This window comes from Lygodium microphyllum, chromosome 5 (assembly GCF_053477565.2).
Source record: "Lygodium microphyllum isolate KBCC chromosome 5, Lygodium_microphyllum_v1.1.10, whole genome shotgun sequence".
Lineage (NCBI taxonomy): Eukaryota > Viridiplantae > Streptophyta > Polypodiopsida > Schizaeales > Lygodiaceae > Lygodium > Lygodium microphyllum.
Genome location: NC_141139.1, coordinates 78,275,710 through 78,299,974, shown reverse-complemented (window position 1 = coordinate 78,299,974; position 24,265 = coordinate 78,275,710). Strand labels below are relative to the sequence as shown.

General features: G+C 39.0%; 1 protein-coding gene across 3 annotated transcripts in view; it reads left to right on the top strand.

Moving 5' to 3' along the window:
• LOC148036030 (uncharacterized) overlaps window positions 1-19,053 on the top strand; it is a 52,361-nt gene extending 33,308 nt beyond the window's left edge. The window contains exons 3-10 of one of the 3 annotated variants that reach the window (XM_087678036.1): window positions 1,513-1,647; window positions 2,813-3,041; window positions 16,866-17,020; window positions 17,157-17,202; window positions 17,448-17,539; window positions 17,664-17,760; window positions 17,853-17,909; window positions 18,384-19,053. In XM_087678036.1, the coding sequence (XP_087534162.1) occupies window positions 1,513-1,647; window positions 2,813-3,041; window positions 16,866-17,020; window positions 17,157-17,202; window positions 17,448-17,539; window positions 17,664-17,760; window positions 17,853-17,909; window positions 18,384-18,851 (1,279 nt within the window). In that variant the 3' untranslated portion in view covers window positions 18,852-19,053. Of the gene's footprint in view, window positions 1-1,512; window positions 1,648-2,812; window positions 3,042-16,865; window positions 17,021-17,156; window positions 17,203-17,447; window positions 17,540-17,663; window positions 17,761-17,852; window positions 17,944-18,383 lie in introns of all 3 variants that reach the window. The other 2 variants (XM_087678038.1, XM_087678037.1) reach the window with 2 other exon arrangements.
• Window positions 19,054-24,265: the final 5,212 nt, after the last annotated feature.

Below are 24,265 nucleotides of genomic sequence, written 5' to 3'. Positions count from 1 at the left end.
GAGAGAGAAAGACTAAAAACGTAAATGAGGAGAGAGAAATACTAAAAACGTAGGAAAAATCAGCAACAGCAGTTAGCATGGTGAAATCAGCTCTAAATAGTGTGTAGTAGGCTGGAAACAGGTGCTAGACTATTGTAAACAGCAATGGCCAATTTGGACTGTGATGTCCTCTGCGTTCGAGGTGTGGGCAGCGAGTTGAAATACTTGAAATCTACAAATACGAGATTAAGGCTGAATGGAGGGCAACATATCTATTTATGGAAAGTTTGAGCCCTCCCAAGTGGATTTATGCTTATGGGATACAAACACTCCCTAGAAATGCATTTCTTTTTAAATAAACAAGGTTTCTTTCTTAATTAAGGTACTCCCAGTATAGTGTGGAACTGCTCCTGGAGTGTTCATCCTTTGGCACTTTGTCATTGTTACTCATTATTTTGTGGACATGGCTAGGGACCAAGTTAATCTAGAATGGAAATTCTTAATGGATATTGATATCATGGAGGAGGGTGTGGAGGTGGTCTTTTTGCACCTTCCAAGTAGGAAAAGTCTAGGACGGGATGGCATGCCATATGAACTATTCTCAACTTATGTTGATGAGTTTAGGGCTCCATTTGACTCTACTTTGTTAGAAACTTTGGAAAATGGGATGAATGCCATTCGATCGAAAGATTCTCACTCTTCGATTGTTGCCTAAGGTTTCTTTTCCTCAAGCTATGGAGTATTGGAGGCCTATTTTTGTCATGCAGTCATTGTGTAAAATCTCTTAAATGTAACCGCAAATAGACTGTTGAAAATCTTTCATGAGCTGATTCATTTGATGCAATATGGTTTGATTAAGAGGAGGGACATTATGCACAAAATCTCGGATGTTCGGTTGGAAATTGACTATACCAATGCATTTGGTCAAGAGGTTACATTTTACCTAGACATTGAAGAAGCCTTTGATCACGTTAGCTAGTCTTTTCTTCGCCAATTAATATCAGCCATGGATTTTGGGCCTAGAATGACATCCTTCATTGATACGATCAACTTGAATGTAGTGGTGGGATTGGCAGTTTCAGGTGGTCAGAGTTGAGCACTACTTGGACCCCTATAGGGTGCTAGGTGCCTACCCATGCTTCAAATGGGTGGTAAGTAGAGTCTTCCAAGGAGCATGTTCCTAAAGGAAGTAGCAAAAGCAAGATAAGTGACTGAAGAGGAGATCACGTATAAGCTTGTGATACAAGGTTCCGCCTTTGAGCTTGATTAGGCACTTGGCTCAACAAACAAAACAACACTCAAATGCCTCATCCTTTTTTGGTAGTCAAGGTTTCTGTGACCATGAAAATTGTTTTCTAGCTCTAGTAATGTTGTTACAGCTCATGAGTTCCCAAGACGGAGGAGAGACTAGCGGTAGTGGTGCATCTCGGCTTACTCATAACTTTGGTGCAATAATTCCGTAAGTGTCTCTTTCTACATGCATCGATTGATTTATCTAGCAGTCTTGAAATCCTAAAGCTGGTGTGCTTTCAGGTCCATGATGGGGGAATATGACAATATGTTGGCTTTGCTCCTAGTCGGTTCTCATGTGGGAGACCCACTTGGTAGGATGGTTAAATGTGGGGAATCCATGGTCATGATGTGCTTTTGCAAGGCTGTTCATGATAGGTAATGAGATTTGGCTATTTCTTCTTTCTGTGATTTGGGTTTTGAGTATGATTGACATTGGCATTGGTGTCTTCTTCGAGGCACCTTAGCATTGGCTTAATCACCTGAGGCTTGGGTATCGATGGTCATATTTGTTGTCGTTGTTTATGTAATATGATGTTACAAGTTTTTGGCAGACTTCATGTTGTGGTATTGGACATGGTGGTGGTTCCTAGGGACTTGTATGCTATTGTCATTGTATAGTCTATTGTACTGATCCCCCATGAACTGGGAGAGGGTGTTAGCTTTGTACATATCATGGGTTTATAGTGGACACTTAATTGTGCGTTTCAATGGGTAACTGGGTCTCATGTTTATCAGTGTGGGCAGCTGCAATTCATTGGCCGACCTGCTTCATTATGGCTGCTTATGTGTTGGCCAACCTGATCATGTTCATTGCCCCACTCTTGCCTATTTACAGGCACTCTTACTTCACCTTGTCTTGCATCACACTTGCTTCCTTGGAGAGAGGACTGTATGCATGCTGGTTACCTTGTGTTGTACTTCTGCTCTTGTGCTTTCTATTATGGATTTCATTGCCTGTTCATTGGTCCTATGTGAGCTCATTATTCTTTCTTGCTTATTCTATTGTGTTTTGTTTTGTGCCTTGAGTTCACTGCATCCACTTCTGTTGTGCAAACTCACAAATTCACAATTGGAGCATACCCTTCTGGTCTTTGGATGAACACGTAATGCATTCATTTCTGTTTTGGCTTCAAGCATCTGTGGTCATGGGGGACGGCATTTAAGGACTATTATTGTGGCAAGTGAGTTCCATAAGTTCTGCTGGTGTGGTCCTTGGAAAGGTGGCTGCTCTGTGGCTGGAGATCATCTGTCCACCCTGATTGTACCCACTTCATGACTTGCTTTTCTTGTTATAGTAATCTTCTGACCTTAGTTGTTTTCGACCTGTCTTTGACACTACTTGGTTGGCTAGAAGGCCCTTTGTAAAATTTTCTAATCTTTTAAATCAATCAGAGAGAGAGAGAGAGAGAGAGAGAGATTTGTGTCAATGCAAATAATAAATGAATATTTTAAGGTCAAGTTAGGGGGTATGAAGAGAGGAATCCTCATGTTTTTCTGAATTGTGATTTCATTGTTTTGTTTTTGTTTTATTTGTGATCAGGTATTCATGCCTTAATTTGAGCGCCTGTTCCTTTTGGGTGGCTTTTGGGGTGTTTGTGACCAGAATCTTCTTCGAGACAGCTTGCTTCATTGCATTCCTTTTGATTTCACATGGATATTGTATAATGTATGAGCAGCTATCAATTTCAGAGCGCCGCAGTATCGCAGGACTTGCTTCGCTCTTATATTTAACACTTACTGGATATAAGGCTGCAGTACCACAATTTGCAGTGAGTGATTTAAAATTCTTATCTTTTATTCACTAATATATATTCTATATATCAAATTTATATATGCGTATATATGTATCTATCCATCCTAAATTTTGAAGGATGGATGAAACAAAGTACTACTCTGATTTCAGCTATACAAAAGATATGATGGAAATCAAATAACGAAGAGTTATTTTCTGAAATGAAGACTAAAGGAAAGCCTTTGCCATAAACATAATTTGGATGTCTTCAAAAGGAATGGAAGCCTTTCAACCTTCGAGAAATAGCCTCTGAAAAGAGTAGACAGCTTGTTGTATAAAACAGGGCATGCTGAATAAAACTGCTGTAACTTTTGATAGAAGTATCCAGATAGGGTGTGCCACATATCAAAACGTAGATATTAAAGAGTACTTTGACCCTATATAGGTGGATGAATTCTGAAAATTAGGCAGAATAAAATTTGTTCCAAAACAGACTGCTGTCCAGACTCTATTTAGAGTGTAACTGGCTTCCATGTGACTATGTCTTAGCCACCAATGCATCTCGTAGATAGGAAAACTCATTTGAAATGGAATTTGGCCTCCAAGAAGCTTCCTCAAGTGGTAAACCCTTCCACTTAATCAAATACTCAATGATGGAGCGAGAGTGAAGCTTCTATTCATGCTGACCTATGGCCTCCTCAGGAATGTACTGAATAAGTCATTCATCCATAGGAGATAGCTCATCAACTATTTCCACCTGGGTATTATAAAAGGGTTTGAGCTGACTAACATGGAATACATTATGAATCTTAGTGGAAGAGGGAAGTTCCAATCGATATGCCAAGTATCCAATATGCTTTAAAATCTCGTTGGACCCATAGAACCTGTGAGCAAGTTTGTTGCTAGAGCCATCTCTTAGAGTAGAATATCGAGACTTGGGTTACTTTCAAGATAACTAACTCTCCTTTTTGGAACTCCAAAGGTCGCTTGTTCTCATTAGCATACACCTTCATCTGATCTTGAGCTTTTTTAAGATTTATCTTACATTGTTGAAGAAGGGCGTGTATTCTTTCCAATTCCTTCTTTTCATGAGGGTTAATCTTTTCACTGAAAATAATTGTGGTTAAGGATACCTTGTAGCCATACATAGTCTCAAAGGATAAAACTCCAATGCTAGCATGAGTGGAGTTATTATAGGCAAACTCAGTCAAATGTAACCATAAATCCCACACATACTATACATTATGACATAAATGGCGAAGGTAAGTTTCCAACCACTTATTAACTCATTCTATCTGACCATTGGTCTACGGATGATAGGCTGTAGAAGAAGCCAATTTAGTTTCCATGGAGCTGAATATCTCCTGCTAGAAGTTACTCGTGAACTTGGTATCTCTATCATGCACAATCACATGTGGTAATCCATGTAATCTAAAGATGTGCTTTATAAACTGACTAGTTACTTGTGAAGCAGTGAACTGAGTCTTGGTAGGAATGAAATGGGTTGTCTTAGTGAGTTTGCCCACTACCACATAAATGCTATTTCAACCCTTTTTGGTAATAGATAAACTAGTAATGAAATCCATGGTAATATGTGTTCATTTGCCTTCTAGAATGGGCAATGGCTGCAACAAACCACTTGGCTTATGGCTACTATTCTTGTTTTGCTGACAGGGCATACATTTCATGACATAGTTATCAACATCTTTTCATAATCCTTTCCAGTGAAAGCTCCTACTGATTTTATCATAGGTCTCGAATAATCCAAAGTGTCCAGTTGTGGGCGAATAATGTAACTCCTCAATAATTTTTAGCTTGAAAGAAGAAGTAGAGGGAATAATAATCTTGCCATTAAGCCAAATGAGGCCATTTTTAAGCTGATAATTGGAGTTTTTCTCCATAATACCTTGCTATAATTTTTGAAGTACATGACTGAGCTCATCATCCAAAAGTTAGGCTTCCTGTAACTCATCAATCTAGTCACCATGTAACTTAGTCATAGCTAAAATTTGATATGTCCACATTCTAGAGGGAGAATCAGCCACCACATTGTCTTTATCCTTGTATGAGTGATGTCAAAATCGTAGTTTTACAAGGTAACTATCCATCTACGTTGCTTAGGGATAAGATTTTATTGAGTAAGGAAATACTTTAGTACCTTGTGATCACTTTGAACTCTAAACCGGTTGCCGTACAAATAATGGTGCAATTACTTTATCGCATGCAGAATACCCAATATCTCTTGCTCATAGACATTCATAGCTATCTCTTTATCTATAAGCTTACATCTTTCAAAGGCAATAACGCTATGCTCATGTAGCAAACAGCCCCTATGCTATGGCCATTGGCATCACAATGTGTGGTAAACTCTCTAGAGAAATCCGGGCATACTAGAATAGGAGCAGAAGGTAGTAATTTCTTTAATTGGTTGAAGCTACTATTTGCAAGTGCATCCCAAAAGAAAACTTCTTTCTTCAACCCGTTAGTCAAAGGAGCTGCTACAACTGCATAATGCTTAATGAATCTATAATAGAATGATGATAGACCAAGAAACCCTGGAAGGAAAGCAATGGTGGTAGGTGTTGGCTAATCTCTGACACACTGTACCTTCTTAGGGTCAGCCTCCTGCATCCCTAGTTCACTGACAATATGATCCAAGTACTCCACTTTAGTTTGCATGAAAACACTTCTTCTCCTTAGCAAAGAGTTTTTGATGTCTCAGCACATCAAAAACTTTCCTCATATGTGATAAATGGTCCTGTAAAGTCTTGTTGTAAATCAATATGTCATCAAAGAAAACTAGGACAAACTGAAAGAGAAAAGGATGCAAAATTTTATTCATCAGAATCTGGAAGGTAGCTGGAGCATTAGTAAGCCCAAATGGCGTCACTAAGAAATGGTATAGCACGATGAGTTCTAAAGGCAATCTTAACTTCATTATCCTCTTGCATACGGATGTGATGATATCCAAACTTGAAATCAACCTTGGTAAAGAACCTAGCTCCCTCGAGCTCATCAAGCAAATCATCAACTCTAGGTGTCGGATACTTGTTCTTCAGTACGATCTTGTTTAGATCCGTGTAGTCAATACACATCCTGAAGGATCCATCTTTCTTCTTCACTAACAAGACCGGAGATGCATAAGGTGAAGAACTAGGTTCAATAAATCCCATTTGTAAAAGCTTCTTGATTTGCTTGGCTTCTTCTTCACGCTCGCATTTTGACAACATGTAGAGTGGTCTATTAACTGGCTTTGAATGAGGCTCTAAATCAATAGGGTGATCCATTGCTCTCTTAGGAGGTAATGAAGTAGGTACTTCTAACAAGTCCTTGTACTTCTTAAGTAGAGCTTTTAAAGCAAGATGCACTGCTGAAACCTCGGACTAATCTTCTACCTCGTTATTCAAGTGCAATACAAAAATTTGTGAGTGGTTCTTATATTCCTCGTTGAGTTTTTTAATGGTGATAAGTTGAAAATCAAATTTACTTGGGATTCCCTATAGATGCATAGGCTGTCCATTTATGGCAAACTCTATGTATAACTGCAAGAAATCCATAGTAATCTTCCTTAAAGTCATCAGTCAATCACAACCAAGTACAATATCAATGGGTCCCATTTCCAAAGTAATTAGGTTTACGTGTACTTCATAATTTTTAGCTAACTGAATGGGAACCTGTAGGCACATTTGAGTGCCGATTCCCTCTTCTCTATCAGTTACTTGTACTCCTATGGGTTTGCTGTAAATCGGTGTAGTGTAACTTGTCCACAATTGACTTATTCACAAAACTGTGTATTGCCACTGTCTATCAAGATAAACACATCCTTTCCATGAAAGGTACCCTTTATATGAAGTGTATTAGGGCTCTTTGAACCTATCCAAGCATCCATGGAAATAGAACAAAGGATAGTGATAGCAAGAGGTAAATTTGTCCCACTAGGGTCAAAAGGAATATGTCCACCAAAGTCAAATGGAAATCCATCCGCAACCTTATAAGACAGATCGGGATTGGGATTCCCATCATGCTCTTCAAATTCAGCTTGGGCACTCACTGTTGGTTCATCAACAACCTCATCATCCCCATCCTCAAGTACTATCATGTTATAATTCTTAGCCTTGGCATTCTTGAAAGTGCACTTTGATGCACGATCAACCGTATACTTTTCACCACATTTGAAGCATAGACCCTTTTCTTTTATTTCCTTGAAATGACCCATAGGTATAAACTTGACATTATTTGCTGAATTATTTTGGGGTCTATTGTTACCTTGCCCAGGCTCCACTCTATGGCTAATTGCTAACTTTGAAGCACTTTGCTGTCTTGAGAAAAAGGGTATGTAGGGACTTTGGGACTGCTAAATGAAGTTGCCCTGTTTAGTAATAGCAATGTCCCTCTTATACTTACAACCATATCTCTCAGCTAACTTAATAGTATAGAATAGTGTGGCGGGTTTTTGGGCCATAACATCAGCTGGCAAATTAGGCTTCACAGACCATAGATATACTTATGTAACTTTGCATCATCTCTCACACTCTCTACATATATGGTAAGATTCAAAAATTGATTTGTATACTCTCTAATTGATAGGCTTCTTTGGTCCAACTGATACCATCTTGCCAAATTTTCTTTCTCAATGGGAGATACAAGCATTGAGCCATCTTAGCTTTAAATTCCTCCCAATCATCAGCTTGCTGATTTTTCCGCTTTATATACCTCTACTATGTATGAGCAAAGCCCTCAAGTGAAGAGTAGCAAAGGGAATCTTTTGGTCATCCGACCTAGGGAGAATATTCATAGGACTCCAACTTGGAAGTTCACTCCTCCAAATTAGTCAGTAATGATGAATAACCACTATATTTGATTAACACAATCTTATCACAGAGTTCCCTCTTCACAAAGCCTTGCTGTCCATTAGTTACTTGGGACTGCATGTCCATGTAACTACCATTGGGATTTGAAAGATTAAAGGCACTCCTATGATAGTTGGTTTGAAACTTGCTTGGATGAATAGTTGGCTGATTTCTAGTGGTTTGAGGAGGATTTGATCCTGTAACGTACCCGCCTATCGGTTGTCTAGGCACGCTTTTAGCAGTCCATCGAGAGACGAATCTAAGCGATGCCACCTGGCACTCCCATGGAATGTTATAGGTTTTGTCGTCTAGGGTTTCTCAAGTCTGCCTCGCAATGAAACGCTTGTAGCCGAACCTACTAGGATCGACTTGAAACTTGGGTCCCTAGTAGTCAAGGTCTCTTGATAGCATTCTAGCGTCGAGCCCTGGACATCCTACTTTACGCAAAGATACCCAAGCTGAAGCAGATCCATGCCGCACTTGGTTCAAAGAGAATGGGAAACGAGAGAGATGTGCCACTTAACCTCCCTACCCGTAGGGCATAGTCCCATTTCGGTCCCCTAAAACAACATGAACCGAGGTTCTAGCCTAACAATTTCTAAAGGTCGGACATCGGTAAAACCTTGTGAGAAGTCTCCTAGTTTTTTGGGACCACCCTGCTGTAGAACATACCCGTCGGGGGATTCCGCCCACCCACTTCCCTTAATAGGCATTCCTTAATTATTTAATTAGGTCCTATCACATTTACGTATGACATTTAAAATAAGCTTCCTTAATTAAGCCTTTTAGGAAACAGAGTTCGTTTGCATAATTTATAACATACACACGAATACAGAGCAAGAAATCCTTTGACAAACAAGTTCCTTAACTTATCTTCAAGATAATCTTTATCTCCTGCCCATACAAGAGAAATTATATATTCCTTCTGCCTTGCAGAAGTAATTGGTCCAAATCACATGGCACCACAAATTCCATCATTTATCTAGAATAGAATCTTCCAATGCCACAGAAGTTGGGCTCACGACAATCTTCAACTCCATTCCATACTAGAAAAGGGGTGTCCAGAGCTCTACGTGACCCACAAGTGGCCTAGGAGTGAGACACAATTTCCGTGGTTGGCATTTTCACCACTCGACCTTCAGCCCATAAATTGAGCAGTGCCCTCTCGGGTTGAAGTGCGGTGTGACCTTGGAGATGATTCACTTATGCAAAATATCCTTTCGTTAATTAATCTAGTTAAGAATCAAGCACAATCAAGGCAATCAGCCCTAATATCATTTTCCAAGAAAACATTCCTTTATCCTCATGGCAATTTGTCATTACAGACCCCTGCCATGAATTTACCATCAATAACAAGTACTTGGAATAATCATCCAAACAATAAACCAACAAGCAATTAAATGTGGAAGCATTTAGGACGTTGCTTGATCAAACAACAAAACCGATTGTATTTCCAAACAATGCAAGAATAGACGCGATAGCATTTCCATTGCATATTCTCTCTCCCCCTTGGGATCAAAGAGTGATTCTATGTAAAATTTACTTAACACTCCCTTCTTTCGGCTAAGGCATATGTTAAGGTTTCAAACATTGTACAAGACATAAGTTCCATAGGTCACTTACATTTGTCGATAACCCAACCTTCTTTTCAACAAGTACAGAAGTATCGGTCTTTACTTTGTCTCGGGGTTTCCTAATCCTTGAGCTCTCCACTTGCTTTTGAGGCCTGGAGTTGTTGTTTGTATCTAGCCCAACCCCGAATAGGAGTGATAAACATAGTAGCTATTGGACGGATCTCAAAGCATCTTAGTTTTAACCCTTATGATCGTTGTTTGTGCTAACTACGCACATCTTCAAGATCCCAATCTATTAAATATGAGTTATCAGTCCATGTTATCGTCAAGAGCTTGGACCAAGGTCTAGAGTTTCAAGAAAATGATTTTCTTTTAGACTAGGTTGTTTGCCATGCAATCCATCAGGCGTGCAAACTACAACATACTCTCAGTGAGGTGAAAAACATATCTATTATTTATGAGAAAAGGGAAGTCGACAATACCTTGGAATCTTATATGATATTTATGCTATGTACGAATTTGTCGCATAGCAACTAAATGCAATTTACTTCTCTTAATACATGCGCTTTGCAAACTCCATCTTTTGAATGAGATGAAACCCAATCCTTTTAATGACCTATTCTCGTGCAGCATAGTACAGAGCCTAACATATCTCATGCAAGAATCAAAAGTAAGAATCTATCAATTTGAAAATACATTACTTATGACCGGCATTGTAGTTGGATTGGCAGTGATGCCCTCGCCTGAGGCTTCGTTGCAGATTATGGGATTCCCGCCTGCATTCGACATTATTTTCTTGGGGGCCATTCATGAATGTCCCTTTCTTCTATGCGCAATTTCCACAGGATTTTCAGCAATCTCCTTCTCAAATAGTGGGGCCAATTGGGGAGAAAGTTAAGCTGTGGGGCGGAGAATAATCTCGCGGGAAAGGGGAAAAGATAGGTGCGTGCGGCCATCCTCTTAGGAGGGGAAAAGGACCTTGGAATATTCCTTCACCTTCTCCCTCTCCCTCTCTCTCCCTCTCTCTCTCTCTCTCCCACTCTCACTCACTCACTCACTCTGTGTGTGTGTGTGTGTGTGTGTGTGTTCAGTGTGCCATTTATTCCGGCCTCCTTTGATTCCATGGGGGGGGGCGGGGGGGGGGGGGGGGGGGGGGGAAACGTGGGGAGACGGTGGAGTGGTGGTGGCGGTGATCACCACATGTCGCCGTCTGCATGGCGGCAGGGGCTCCTTAGCCCTCCAAGTGGCCGCGGGCCTTGATACACCAAGGGGGGGAGGGGGGGGGGGTAGGCCACGTGGCCTCCCCCCTCGTCATCATCGATTACTTCCTCGTCGTCCTCTTCCTCCCCATCGACGTCATCACGCCACTCCCTCTTCCTGTCAGCGACGACATGGGGGGGGGGGGGGGGGGCAGGGTAATAAATTTTTTTGCATTAATTAAAAATTATAGAGAGGAGGGGTTTCTTACGCGGAGTGCGGGGATCTTACAGATCCATGAATACTCAAAGTAGACTCATCAACTCTAAAAGAAGTCTCCCCAATCTCATAAGTGCTCTGTGATATCCCTTTCTTTCCAATAATACTTGATTGAGGATTATTATTTGATGGCTGAAAGGACTGTTAATCTCTACTCTCTTTGTGTGCCATTTGTGCTGCCACAAGCATAGAAATCTGAGTGCTAAGTTTGTCCAAAGAATCCCTCGTAGAAGAAGCAAAATTCTCCAAAGAATCCTTGGTGGATTGAGCCATATGCTACATGACTTCCTTGGTCTGCATGCTTGATTGAACCAACTGTTCAACCACGTAATCCAATTTAGAAACCAATTCCATGCATTTGATGAAATGACTAGTCTCATGGTTACAAAGAGTGACATTAAGAGTACTATAAGTGCCATATTCTTGTGAATCTTTCTCATCCTGACATGCCTTAGGTATTGCCTTATGTGCTTCTCTAATTTGTTGCTGAACATCATCATTAGGCTTGTTCTTTCCCTTGTTTCCAGCCATTTCTGCTCACTAGTACAGTGCAATCCTTGTAGACCCCCTGTTACAAAAATGGCCATAACTTTTGAACCTGATATCGGAATCAATAACTTTTTGATGGAAATTGAAGCACACAAATAGCTTTTCAAGATGAGCTTTTAGTACTCAAATTCAGAATCAAAACAGAATATTCTGAGAACATTCTTTTACTGCTGTTCAGAACAGTCCTGCACTCTGTAAAAACACTGTTTTAGTGTATCCACCTCTCCTAAGTCATTCTCCTAAGTAAAAGATAAGGTCTTCCAACCCTATGGTACCCTGTGTATGACCTGCTGAATACAACCTACAATACCCTGTAGAGATCCTGAAAATTCTTTGAACTACTATGTACCACTTGTAACCAAGTAAAAAGCCTTCCAAGAGTGGATTCAATTCACTGTTTGAGTGTAATACCCTGTGCAAGACCTGTAATCAATCTGGAATGACCTGTAACACTTGTAAGTGACTGAAAATTCAGCAAAATAAAGGCCCAAATGCCCTATTTCCAATGAATGCACCTAATCTCTACTCTAGGGAGTATAATGGTTGAAATTTCTCCTGTAGCAAACTTGTAACAACCTATACAATCCCTGTGGCTGATCAATGGAGTCCAAAACAACGCTATCGAGTTGAGATCTTTATGTCTTCAATAACTCCACTCATGGTACCTATGATGAGGGATATAATGGCATGATGGCCTCCCTATACGGGCTCCGAATCACGGGGAGGTGGGTGAAGTTTCCCCCGAGTCGGTTGGTTGCACCCCTTCGGAATCTTTAATAGTGGGGGAGGGTCACCTCTCTATTATCCCACTATCTCTCCCGGTGTTCACCTTTTTCCTCGGCTGGAATATCAACATGGCAATAGCATTTTAATTAATCAATTAAGGATGAAATGCATAACTGAAAATTTCTTTCAACCTTCAATGACATGCATGATTGATCGATAAAAGATTGGAATGAAGAAATAAGTGTTGGTTGAGGGTCTTATCAATGCAATTTAGTGACTCATTGATTGTTAGTACTTAGTCTTTACAATATTTTAGTCTTGAGCAAAGAAAATCATACAACCAAATCTGGGTTATGTATCAAGACATTGTAAATGATACCCATGATGAAATAAGACTGAAATGAATGTTGAAATTCAATGAAATAGGCTCTGATCAATGAGAAGAGTATTAATCTCTGATCTATTGATCAATTCAAAGAATTAATTGATCAATAATTTCCCATCAACAAGTGGAAAAGCTTAATTGATCAACAATTCAGAAAATTAATTGATTAATGATCTTCCATCAACAAGTGGAAAAGCTTAAAAGTAAGTGGATATTGAGAGATTAGAGCTTCAAGAGGCTCAATATATACAATGCCTTCTTTAGCTTACAAACTTTCTTCTCAGAATGGGGGAGGCTCAAACCCCAGTGGTTGATCCACGTACACCTCCTCCTTGAGCTCTACATTTAAGAATACTGATTTAACATCCATTTAGTAAACTAGCCACTTCTTGTGAGCTGTCATTTCAAGGACTATGCGAATAGTGATCATTCTAGCAGTTGGAGTAAATGATTCTTGAAAAACAAATCCTTCAACTTGTGAAAATCCTTGTGCAACTAATCTAGCTTTGTATATTTCTAAGCTACCATCAGCCTTCTACTTTACCTTCCAGACCCACTTGGTGTAAAAAATCTTTCTCTTTTCTGGCTAATCCACTAGCTCTCAAGAATCATTCTTCATTATGCTATTATACTTAACTTGCACAGCTACTCTCCATGCTGGATCGGTAAGTGCTTCTTTCAAGTCAGCTGGCTTTTTTACTTTTCTCAAAATCTTAGCCATTAAGGCTATATTGGCTATGTGAGTAGAAGCATTTTTTAGTACTCTATTCTTAGAGACCTCCTTGGCCCATCTACGTTTTCCTCAATTATGGTAGGCATAGGATTAGTGCGATCACAGAGTTGCTTCACCCATTGTGGCAATGGCTTTTCCAATGGCATGATTGCAGTTGGTGCATTTTTTCCTTATTATCCAAAGATAATGCTTCCTCCTCCTTGAGGATAGGCCCTAGGGATAGCTCTTGGGATAGGTTCATAGTGGACAACTTCTTCGCCGGATAATAAAGTGGCAAAACTTATATTTTTCTCCTTCACTGTATGTGGCTACTCCTTAAATACCACATCATGGCTTGCTACGATTTTCTTTGCCTCTTGGTCATACAATTCGTAAACCTTTTTCTCATCACTATAACCCAAGAAGATACATTTTGTGCTTTTTGGATTTAACTTGTTTCTCTTATCCTTTGGAACACGTGCATAACATTTATATCCAAAGATTCTAAAATGTGAGACAGATGGTTTCTTACCATAATAGGCCTTACGAGGAGTTTTTCCCTTAAGAGTTATTTGTCTAACTCCGATTGAGAATGTAGATCGTAGTATTAGCAACTTTTGCCCAAAATTGGTTAGGCAATCCCTTGCCCTTGAAGTATGCACCTTGCTATTTTCAGAATGGCACAATTTCGGTATTTAAGAATGCCATTCTGTTGAGGTATATGAGGCATCATCAATTGATGTTTAATCCCATTGCTCTTGCATTATTAACTCCTCAGTACGTTCCAAGCCTTTGATGCCTTGGTTAAATGCTAAATCAAGGTTAGAACACTGTTAGAATAGCTTGTAAGGCACACAATGCATCTGCATTTCTTCATTTCTAAGCTCATAGAAGATTTGCATTTTGAGGAATCATGACACTCGAATTTGATGGGTCAGGGATGGATTGTGGTTTTGGGCGAGTCTCCAGTACCGTTTTAAGAAGCTCATAAATATCAATGATAGTTGTAATTTTAAACTTCCACAAAGTGTAGTTTGTACCATCTAACTTGCCTTCATTGAAGGTTGGTGGATAAATCCTCAGTGTTTGAATTATCGGTATAGTACTAGCACTACCTGATGTGCCAACACCGCTACTTGATACCATAGTTGTCAGGTACAAAAGGTACGATACGGTATGGTACGATAAAATACGGTACTAAATGGTACCTTAAGATTTTATAAGATACGGTACGATATTAGTACGAAAAAAAAAAACTTCATTTAAAAAAAAACTATAAATAATAGAATACATGTTTAAAGTGAAACTAGCAGTGCATTGCAAAATATGCTGAATACATGAGGTAAAAAGCCCTCATTGTCACATGCGAGCAGTAAACATGCGGGCAACGGTACAGTGTATTGGATACATCATATAATCATCAATGAGTGAAATTGGATACAATCATCAGTGATAGTACTAAGTAGATACAAAAAGGTGAGACTCGAGAGAGCTGAGGCCTAGAGGCTAGGATGACTCATGAGGCATCACTATCATCAGCATCATCATCATCATCATCATTTGAGTGCTTATCAAGAGAGTTTGAAGATGACTCCTCGTCATCGAAAGATGAGGCACTCTCATACTCATCCTCACTGATAAGGTTACCATCATCATCAAATGATGGCTCCCTAGGCAATGACGGTCTAACTGTAGACAAGGGAGGAATGTCATCATCAGGGACTGGACGAGAGCTACAAGAGCCCCGCCTCATATATGTCTGCAAACCACCTGAACCACCCCTCGTCGATCTCGAAGGGTGTCGAATGACCATGCCCCTGCTGGCAACTCGAACTCCTCGCCCACGAGCACGCTGACTACGAGTGTCACGGGTATCTGCTGCTATGAGCTCTCTATAGAGCTCTGCAAAGATCTGCTCCTCCTCCTCATCGACCTCCTGATGTACACTCGCAAGAGTGTCGCCCGTCAACTTGAATGTATCAACATTCACATACACAATGCACATAATATAATAGATTATAAATACTAAATTGTTGAGTATAATACTATAAAGTAACAAGTTGAAACGAACAAATTTAAAAATTAAACTTGACTTATCATTTTATAGTTAGGTGTTTACTTGCTTTGGACTACCCATACTCATCATGGTCTTTATCATGTGCAAGTTAGTGCGGCAATAGACTAGCTGCTCTAACTGTCATGTGCTAAGATGATTGCGAATCTTCGTGTGAATGAGAGAATAGGCACTCTTCTAGTTTCTCTCACATGCACCCGAAGAGTAATCCTGCGCAAGGACTCTCATGGCCAAGGGCTGAAGAGTCTCTAGCACATATCCAAAAATTTGCCACCAAAATAGAGGCTTTACAAGTGACTCCCTTCTCCAACAAGTGGGAGAAGAAAATGCCACATGTCCTCTCTGATGTGCATAGCATCCAAGCTCCTCTAGGATTGTGTTGTGGTCATATATGGGGACCACACGAGTCAAATATGCAAGCTGATCTGACCGGAGCTCTCTATCATCCATGATCGCCGGTGACTTGTAGGCCGGATACACCAATGCTGCAAAACCATGGATAGGCCTATGCATTCTTGCCCATCTCCTCTCTGCTATCTCTAGGATGTGTGCACGTTGAGAATCTGTGATCATCGTGCAAGCCCGTACCTTCAATGCCGCTCTGAAGAAGTGAACGAGAAGGCCAATGGTGGACCCTCACAATCAGTCATGGGTGGACCGCACCTCATAAAGCCACTCCAACATTAACCACATATAAGCAAACCGAGTTGAAGAAGGCTTCTTCAACTCAAGTTTGCTATGCTCACAATACATCGCAAGCACCTTCACCTTCACCGTGAAGAAGGTGACAACAGATGTAGCCTTGTGCACCACCCTCTTCACCCATTTTAGCTTCCCGATGTCCTCCATGAGCAAGTCCAAACAATGACTTGCACATGGAGTCCACACGATCGAAGGAAACTCGGCCTCAAGCAAACGGCCCATGCGCTGACAATTGGATGCATTGTCGGTCACAACTTGCACCACATTCAACGGGCCCACCTACAAGCACATCATACATGGCACAAATTATAAAAGCTTCGGGATGACTTGAAAATTCTAATTATGATTCATGAATAATGAAAGCAACTTTAAAAAGACAATGTGTACCTCAATGATAGCTTGCTGAATGTGGCGGTAGATGAATGGGTCGGTCGTTTTTCTTCCCCTCTTGCCGGTGTCTACGGCCCGCAAAAAATATATGCCAAGTGGACATGAAACGGGGGGCAGCGTGATGGCGAGGAGGGAGGGGTGCAGTGTGATGGCAAGGAGGGGGAGGCGTAGCTTGATGACGAGAAGGGGGGGGCAGCGCAATGGCGAGGAGGCAGACGAGAGGGACCCGGGGGGGGGGGGGGGGGGGGGGGGGCGATGGGCAGTCAGTGGGGGTGCAGTTCAACAGGGGTACGATGGCGGAGGCGAGGGCAGTGCGTGTCGGTAGGGAGCTATATAAGACTATGATTGATTGCAACTCTGGTTTGATACTACCTGCTCTTTTGTATTATATAGATACTAACATTATTGTGTGCTTGTGTACAGGTTCTAGTGGTCGTTATCTACTTTGTTCTGCTTTATGTCATCTTTTTACACGTATCCAAAAACCTGAACGTTTTAAGGGAGCAGTTGCAGCATATACAGGATGAGGGCGTTCAACTAATGCAAACTGCTGTTCATACCAAATATAGCATGTTTAAGTAAATTGGCTAATCCCTTGCTTATAACATTTGAAGTCTTTCAACAAATAAAGAGCATGCAATCAGTATGCATCTTCATACAAAAAACTAATGCAGTTAAGATAACTCTTGATTTCCAATCTTCTGGGCACTGCAGGAAATTTCAAGGGGCCATGTTGATGATAGTTGTTGCGGAAATTCTGGTGTGTATAAGCCTTCATAATGAAGCGAATGATACATTCTGCTCCTGTCAAATTACATGTATACCTTAATTGTTGCTTTCACCACCTGTTCTATGATAAGTAATTGAACTATAGCTGATGCAGCAACATAGACATACCTATACATTGATTGGGCTGTTATATTAGAACACAAGAGCACTAATCAAACTATAGCTGATGCAGCAACATAGACATATCTATACTCATTCATTGTGCTGTTATATCAGATGCACACAAGAGCAGATGGAGCTGCCAATGAGTATTGGATCAGGCTACTAATACGAGAATGGGCAGAGATAGGAATTTTCTTTTACATTGGGTAGGCCAACCAAAATAAATGTTGTTTGCAAGCCTTTTTTTCTTCATGATTGTAAATACTGAAGTACTTTTTCTTCATGATTGTAAGTACTGAAGTACTTAGATGCTGTTATGCTTTAATATAGGTGGACATTCAGATCGAGAGAAGTTACGCCCTTTTTCACTGTTATTCCAACCTTACACTCACCGGACCATCAGATGCTTCCCCCTATATACAGCATTGTAAGTTTAAATCAAATTTTGGAGCTTTTGGTCTTGATACATGAGATATGTTCCTTACCAGAAAATTTTCCATCCCTGACACCTTGGATCAGGAAATGAACCAGAATGAGTTCAACAATCTAGATTTCAAGGATTGGCACATTGGAGTGGTATGCAATCTGTCTATCCAAGTCAACTTAACATGTAATTAAAAGACTCCTATATTCCTAAATTCAACTAAAATCTGAAAGAACATGTAGAAAGTAGAGGTTTGGATCTTGTAAACTCCCGATACTACGTTGTATGCTCATAATATAATATATTTGCTTAATTTTGAGGCTTAACCAATTGCGAAAACAGAAAGAACAAATACTTGAAGCTGAATATGACAATTACTTTGAAAATTACAGCAATCGACACTTGACTTGTCCCCATTTCTATTGTGCCCATGGCTGTAATTTTCTAGGTGATTATCCTATTCAGCTTCAAGTACTTGTTCCTTATATTTCTGGAATGGGTAAGCCTAAAGAATAAGTGAATATTATAGTTGTGAGCATACTACGTTGTATGGGGTGTTTACAGATCTAGTCACAAAACAAAAAACCAGGCTTTTGGACATGACTAAACTCAAGTGAGTTTTCCAGCCTACTTCTCCACCCAAAGGAGATGACCCAAAACCACTGCTAGTCATTGTTCGCAACCCAGGACTGTCTAGCCATGAGGACCAAGCCAGAAAAACTAAGAGTGGGCTGGACCACATGCCAAGAAGAGGTTTTAATCTTTCCTCATGCAAGCAAGCAGTTTATAGCAAATCAGACTTCAAGGGATCCCTTCGTAAGGACAATACTACAACAGCACCTTTGTCTCCATGCATCCTTGACAGATTCTTGAACCAAGAAATGAGTAAGAGCACATATCTGAGCGAAAGTGAATGTGCTGTGAAATACCACTCATGCTGGAAAAGTAAAGATGGGAGTGATGTTTTCTTCTCAACAAGGGACTATACTATCATGCCTGCTGTGCTTAGGGACAATCTCAAATCACATGCATCTCATCAGACCCTCTGGGGAGCACATGTAGAGCTTGAACCCTTTTTCTCTCACCTGGTCTAATAGTCTACTTTTGTGAGAGAGAAGGTAGTGGAAGGATGAGACTTCCTTGTCAGCCTGTCTATATATCTCAATACAAGTCCTCACAAAGTGTGATTTTTTTTTTCTGAAATACTTCTTCCTGGCTATTGGTCTTTGTTCATACTTGAACATAACAAAATCATAAGTGACAACCCATGCACATATCTGTTTTATTGCATATAGTGAATGGGGAATTGCAAGATCCAACACGCGTCGCAAATACTTAAAAGTAGCGTTCACAATAGACCAAGGTTTAATGTAAAATGAAATGTAAATTTTTTGAAAGAGTCTTTAACACCTAAAGAAGGTTTGAAACCTTCAACTTCACAAAATTAGTTATAAAAATTGGCAAATATATGTAATTTGATTTAAAAGATCCATCCAAAATTATGAGTTTATAAAAGTTTTTGTATTTGCTACCAAAAAAGGCTTTTGTGAACATTGATTGCAAGAATGGGGGGTAAGGAAGAGGGAAGTATGTAAATGATCTCATCAATTGGCTCATCATCACCATTGGGTGGAAGATGTAAATACTTTGAAATGTAATATTATTTACCGCAATTTTTCAAAAAAAAGGAAGAGGGAATATCCCTATTGTTGATATTTTGACAGCCTTGAATCCCCAAGCTCATACTTAATATGCTCAAGCAATAACCATCTAGGCTATACATATAAGCAAAAAAGGAGAGCGATATATATTCATACGACATCTTGAAACAAACTACACATCTCAATAGCACATTGGATAAGAATAGCAAGGTAAGGTATACAAAAGTTGAATTGAACTCAAATCAGAGGAAATGACCAAACATTTTGTTTACAATAGATTAAATGCATTTTCAAGCTAAACATAATTTGCCAACAATTCAGGAGATGGTTAGGTGCACGTGGATTACTAGGCCCAATAATTGCACATAATAACCAATTACAAATGATGAATTTAACCTCGAGAATTAATGAATTAAAAATGCTTATCCATTGTGTTATTAATGACTCAAACATATCCAATATATACATCGATTTTGTGGTATAAAGTGAGAGCACGAAGTAAAATAAAATTTAGGGAAATTTACCAAAATACCCTTATATTTTTGCATAAGTTCCAAAAGATCCTTAAGTAAATTGTATTTTCGTTTTTTTAAAAAAAATACTTAAACTACTTGGAATTTTCCTAGTCCATTCTTTTTTATATCAAATATTTGCCTTGATAAAAAACTATCACAAATAAGCTCAAAAATAATATTTGTCTCCATGAATCATGAGTGTTGCGTTTCAACCATTAACAATGCTATTTCAAATCATCATTCCGTATCTACACACTCACAAAACCTTGCTAATAATTTTTTAAAATGTTGTAGAGTATTTTGGAAAATTTAACCAACTTTGTTGCTTATTTTGGGGCTTTTGGCCAAATTAAGAGGGATATATCGACCAAAAACTATATGTATTTTGGAATAGTTTGATATTTGAGGGATATATGGAGAAGTTCCACAAAAACTATGGTGTTTTGGTAAATTTTTCTAAAATATAATGTATGATGTCGATTGCGATATGGCCCACCAATAGCTATACTTTCTTTATGTTATAAATCCATAAGATGGAAGAACTATGAAGCTTATTCGGGGATGTGAAAAGATGTTAAGGTGCAAGTGCAATACATCTATGTTCATACATCTGAAATATATGCACCCAAATTTCATGCAAGCAAAGTTGTTCAAAAGATTGATGTTTTGTCTTAAAGATGTCAACAACCTTTAGTGAGGTTTGAGAACACAACATGTTGGATATGGTGATCTTCAAAGGGCATTTGTGTTGTCTAATCTAGCATGATCACATAATATAGTCATGATCATGTACATATGGCCCAGCATATTATGATTTGCATATACAAAGATGGAATACCACTAAAGCTGAAAGAAAAACTAAGATTTAGTTGAATGTGATTTGAGTTTGTATGAACTATTGACAACTCCAATGTCTAAGGAGAAGGAAGATAAAGCCTCCCAATTTAGCTGCAAAAAAGTAGACTTTCATAGATCTATGGTAGATTATAATCCCATCTATTTTACCTCTCTCAAAGATGGAATATTCCATACAACAAAGTTTGTGGTGATATCAAAGAGTTGAAACACCATGGAATGTGTGAAATCTATAAAAATTAACTAAGTTGCATCTTGTCAAGAGAAAGAAGCAGGTGTGATTAGTGCCATGGTGTAAGTATGATCACAAGATCCTCAATAAAGTAACCATATTGCGGTTGTGCATAATTTGTCAAAAGGAATAACAACAATGCATGTTATATGAACCTCTATGAAAGTAAGTATGGAAGTTGGCTTACATGTGAGGCTTTCGACAAAAGTGAGATAGCATGAAGCACATATCAATGATCTATAAAATGCTAGATTGGAATGTGCAAAGCAAAACTTGCACATCCTTGGCAAGCACATAGGGACAATGACTAATTTGGAGAAGCTTTTGAAACTTTAAAGACCAACTCTCATCTTGCTCAAGTTGCAAGTAAGATAACGGAATTGTAATGTATAAGACTAATGAACCATTGGTAGGTAATAGCTATACATCTAGTATGAGAGAACATCAATTGTAGTATTTAGTTGAGGACAATGCATCGTAATGAATCACAATATCAAAAGTGCAATACTCATGTTGTAGGTAGGATTATAAATGGCCAACCATGAAGAAATTTTTTAATTATTGAGGATGAATATCAACCCATGCAAAGCGATATGGTTGCAATGGAGAATGATGATCTTATGTGCAATGCTTGGAAGACTTGAAAAGTGTGAAGTCACACATTTGCATGTACAAACAGAGTATATGACCTTCCTACTCTATTTGATCACACCAAAATGGAACATAAAATAAAATTTTGTGGATTTTAAAAGCAAATAAGAAGCATTTGGGATGTGGATAAAATGTTGGCAATATGTTATTCCAATGGCTTGTCAATACTAGAGAAAACATGGAGTCTAGAGGTAAGCTACTTGAGGGAAGGTGGATTCAATCCACCCATGTCCATAATGCATGGTGCCAAGGCCTCTAGTAACTAAAAAAAGGATATACAAAACACCCTAAGAAATATAAAAGTGAAGCACACAAGGATGGAAGACATATAAAGTATTGAGCAGCATATCTCAACATGCATCAAGTTTTTTCAAAGGGTACTATAAGGATCACTTGAGTCATAGAGACCAATTAGGCAAAAAGGGAGAACATGAGAAATTGACATTCTAATACGAGGGGAGTAGATGCAATTAATGCCTGTTATAAAGTAAAAATAAAGAGCCATCTAGCTTCTCTTGTCTATATTCGAACAAGTAGACTAACAAAGCATTCTATTTCAAGTATGCAAGCACTTGTACTTCATGTATTTAAAGAGTGCTTGGCCAAATGTTGTTGTATCATGTTAAGCTCACACAAAGTATTCAATCAAGTGGTGCCATGTTGTGCTAATGTTGGGCATGATCGAGAGAATATAAGATACCCTAAAAGAATGTAAGCATGGAATACTTTGGTATGTACATGCATTCCAAGTTCTCATGTAAGTTGATGTCCAAGGGAGTAATGTTATAAGCTTGTGACAAATGATGCCACTCATCACGTCACACTTTCCCACTTACAACCCACTACTAATCTTATCTTTTGTATTTCATTATGTCATGTGCCTTGTAAGGCGAATATGATTTCACTATCTATGCATTTTTGGAGTTATTTATTTTCTGTTTGAAGGAGCACATTACCAATTTGTATGAGCTATCTCTCCATTTTAAGTTTAAAACACCCCTCTTGAACTATCCCCTTGTCCAACACACAATTCCTAGTCATGCCAATTTTATAGATCACACCAAATAAGCATGTGGAACATGACATCACTATGCATATATTTCAACTTCAAGAGCTACATGATAGTAAGTGGGATAGAGACCAAGACATGACTATTAGCAAGAAGACAAGGTTTTTAGAATAGATGAATTTATATTTAGAATGATTGGAAGTGGATGATGGATTGCCCAACTTCAATGCCACATACATAGAGAAAAAGAGATTTAATACCATCATACCCACATAACACCATGTAAGCATCATATCCATACAAGACCACGTAAGTAGTACTGCAAGTGAACCAACAGAAGGTAGTCAATATGGTTGTTTGTGCTTGAGATTGAAGGGTACTGTTAGGGAAACACGTAAGCATGCATACCCAAACCCATAAAAGGTGCTCCTAGCCATTGCCTTTGGAGACATAATACACCATTACTTGTATTGCAAAACTATAGCAACAAAGGAAGCTCGACACAATCCACCTAAGATAGAAAAATTACAAGATCATAATAGAACAAAAGCCAACCCAAACCATCCTAAACTGAAATCCTCACAAAAGAAGCTCAACACAATCCACCTCAAGAGAAACCATTACAAGATCATATTGAAACAAAACCCAAGCCAAAATATCCTAATCCATATCCCATTGAAAATATCCACAAAGAAGATCTAGGGGTTGTGAGAATTGTTTTTAGTTGTTTATATGCAAAAGACTTGGAAACTAATGGGTTTACCCTCTCTCATAACCAATTGATTCTTTGGAATTCCAATAAGAATGTACTTTCATGATATCTTGAAGAGGAAAGAGGACAAGCTTGAAAATGCAAGATGAGATCTTGTGAGACTATTCGGCCAACCTTAAACACAAATTAGCTTAGCCATCCGAGTCAACATGCTATGTATCATCACACCCAACCTTCAATGATACAAAGAAAAACATTTTCTCTAAGCTTTTGTCATATTGCCATGCATTATTCAACTAAAAGAAGCTAAGAAAGAATAGAGTTATACATACATCGTGGCCAAATCTCATTGGTAAACTCAGAAACAACTAGAATAGGAGACTTGCACCTTCACAACTTACTTTTTTGGGAGTTAAATGCATCAATAGAACAATAGCAAGTGGGTTGACATGATAATCCTAACCATTGACACCTACCCATTTCTTTATCTCCAAGCATTTGTTTATTCAACAAAAGAGAAATCTAAGAAAATAACAACCAAACCACTGCCCACCAGACTCAACCCTAATGGGCCTTTGTTTCTCGAAACAACCCTTAGGATAAAGGGATAGCTAACATTCCTTTAGAGATCAATAAGCTAGTTGCTCTGTCCATACTTGATATCTCTTTGGTGGAAAGATTGGTCCATTACTTTTTCAAACTTAGCAAACTCAAACTAGTCTTCCTACATTAATCCTTTTTTTTTTTGTGTGTCAAGAAAAGGTATGGATACCTATATTACTAAGGATAAAATGAAACAAAGGATAAATGCTCAACTTTTAGCCAGATCTGAATGCAAAACCAATCACATATACATAAGTACTCTTAGGATGG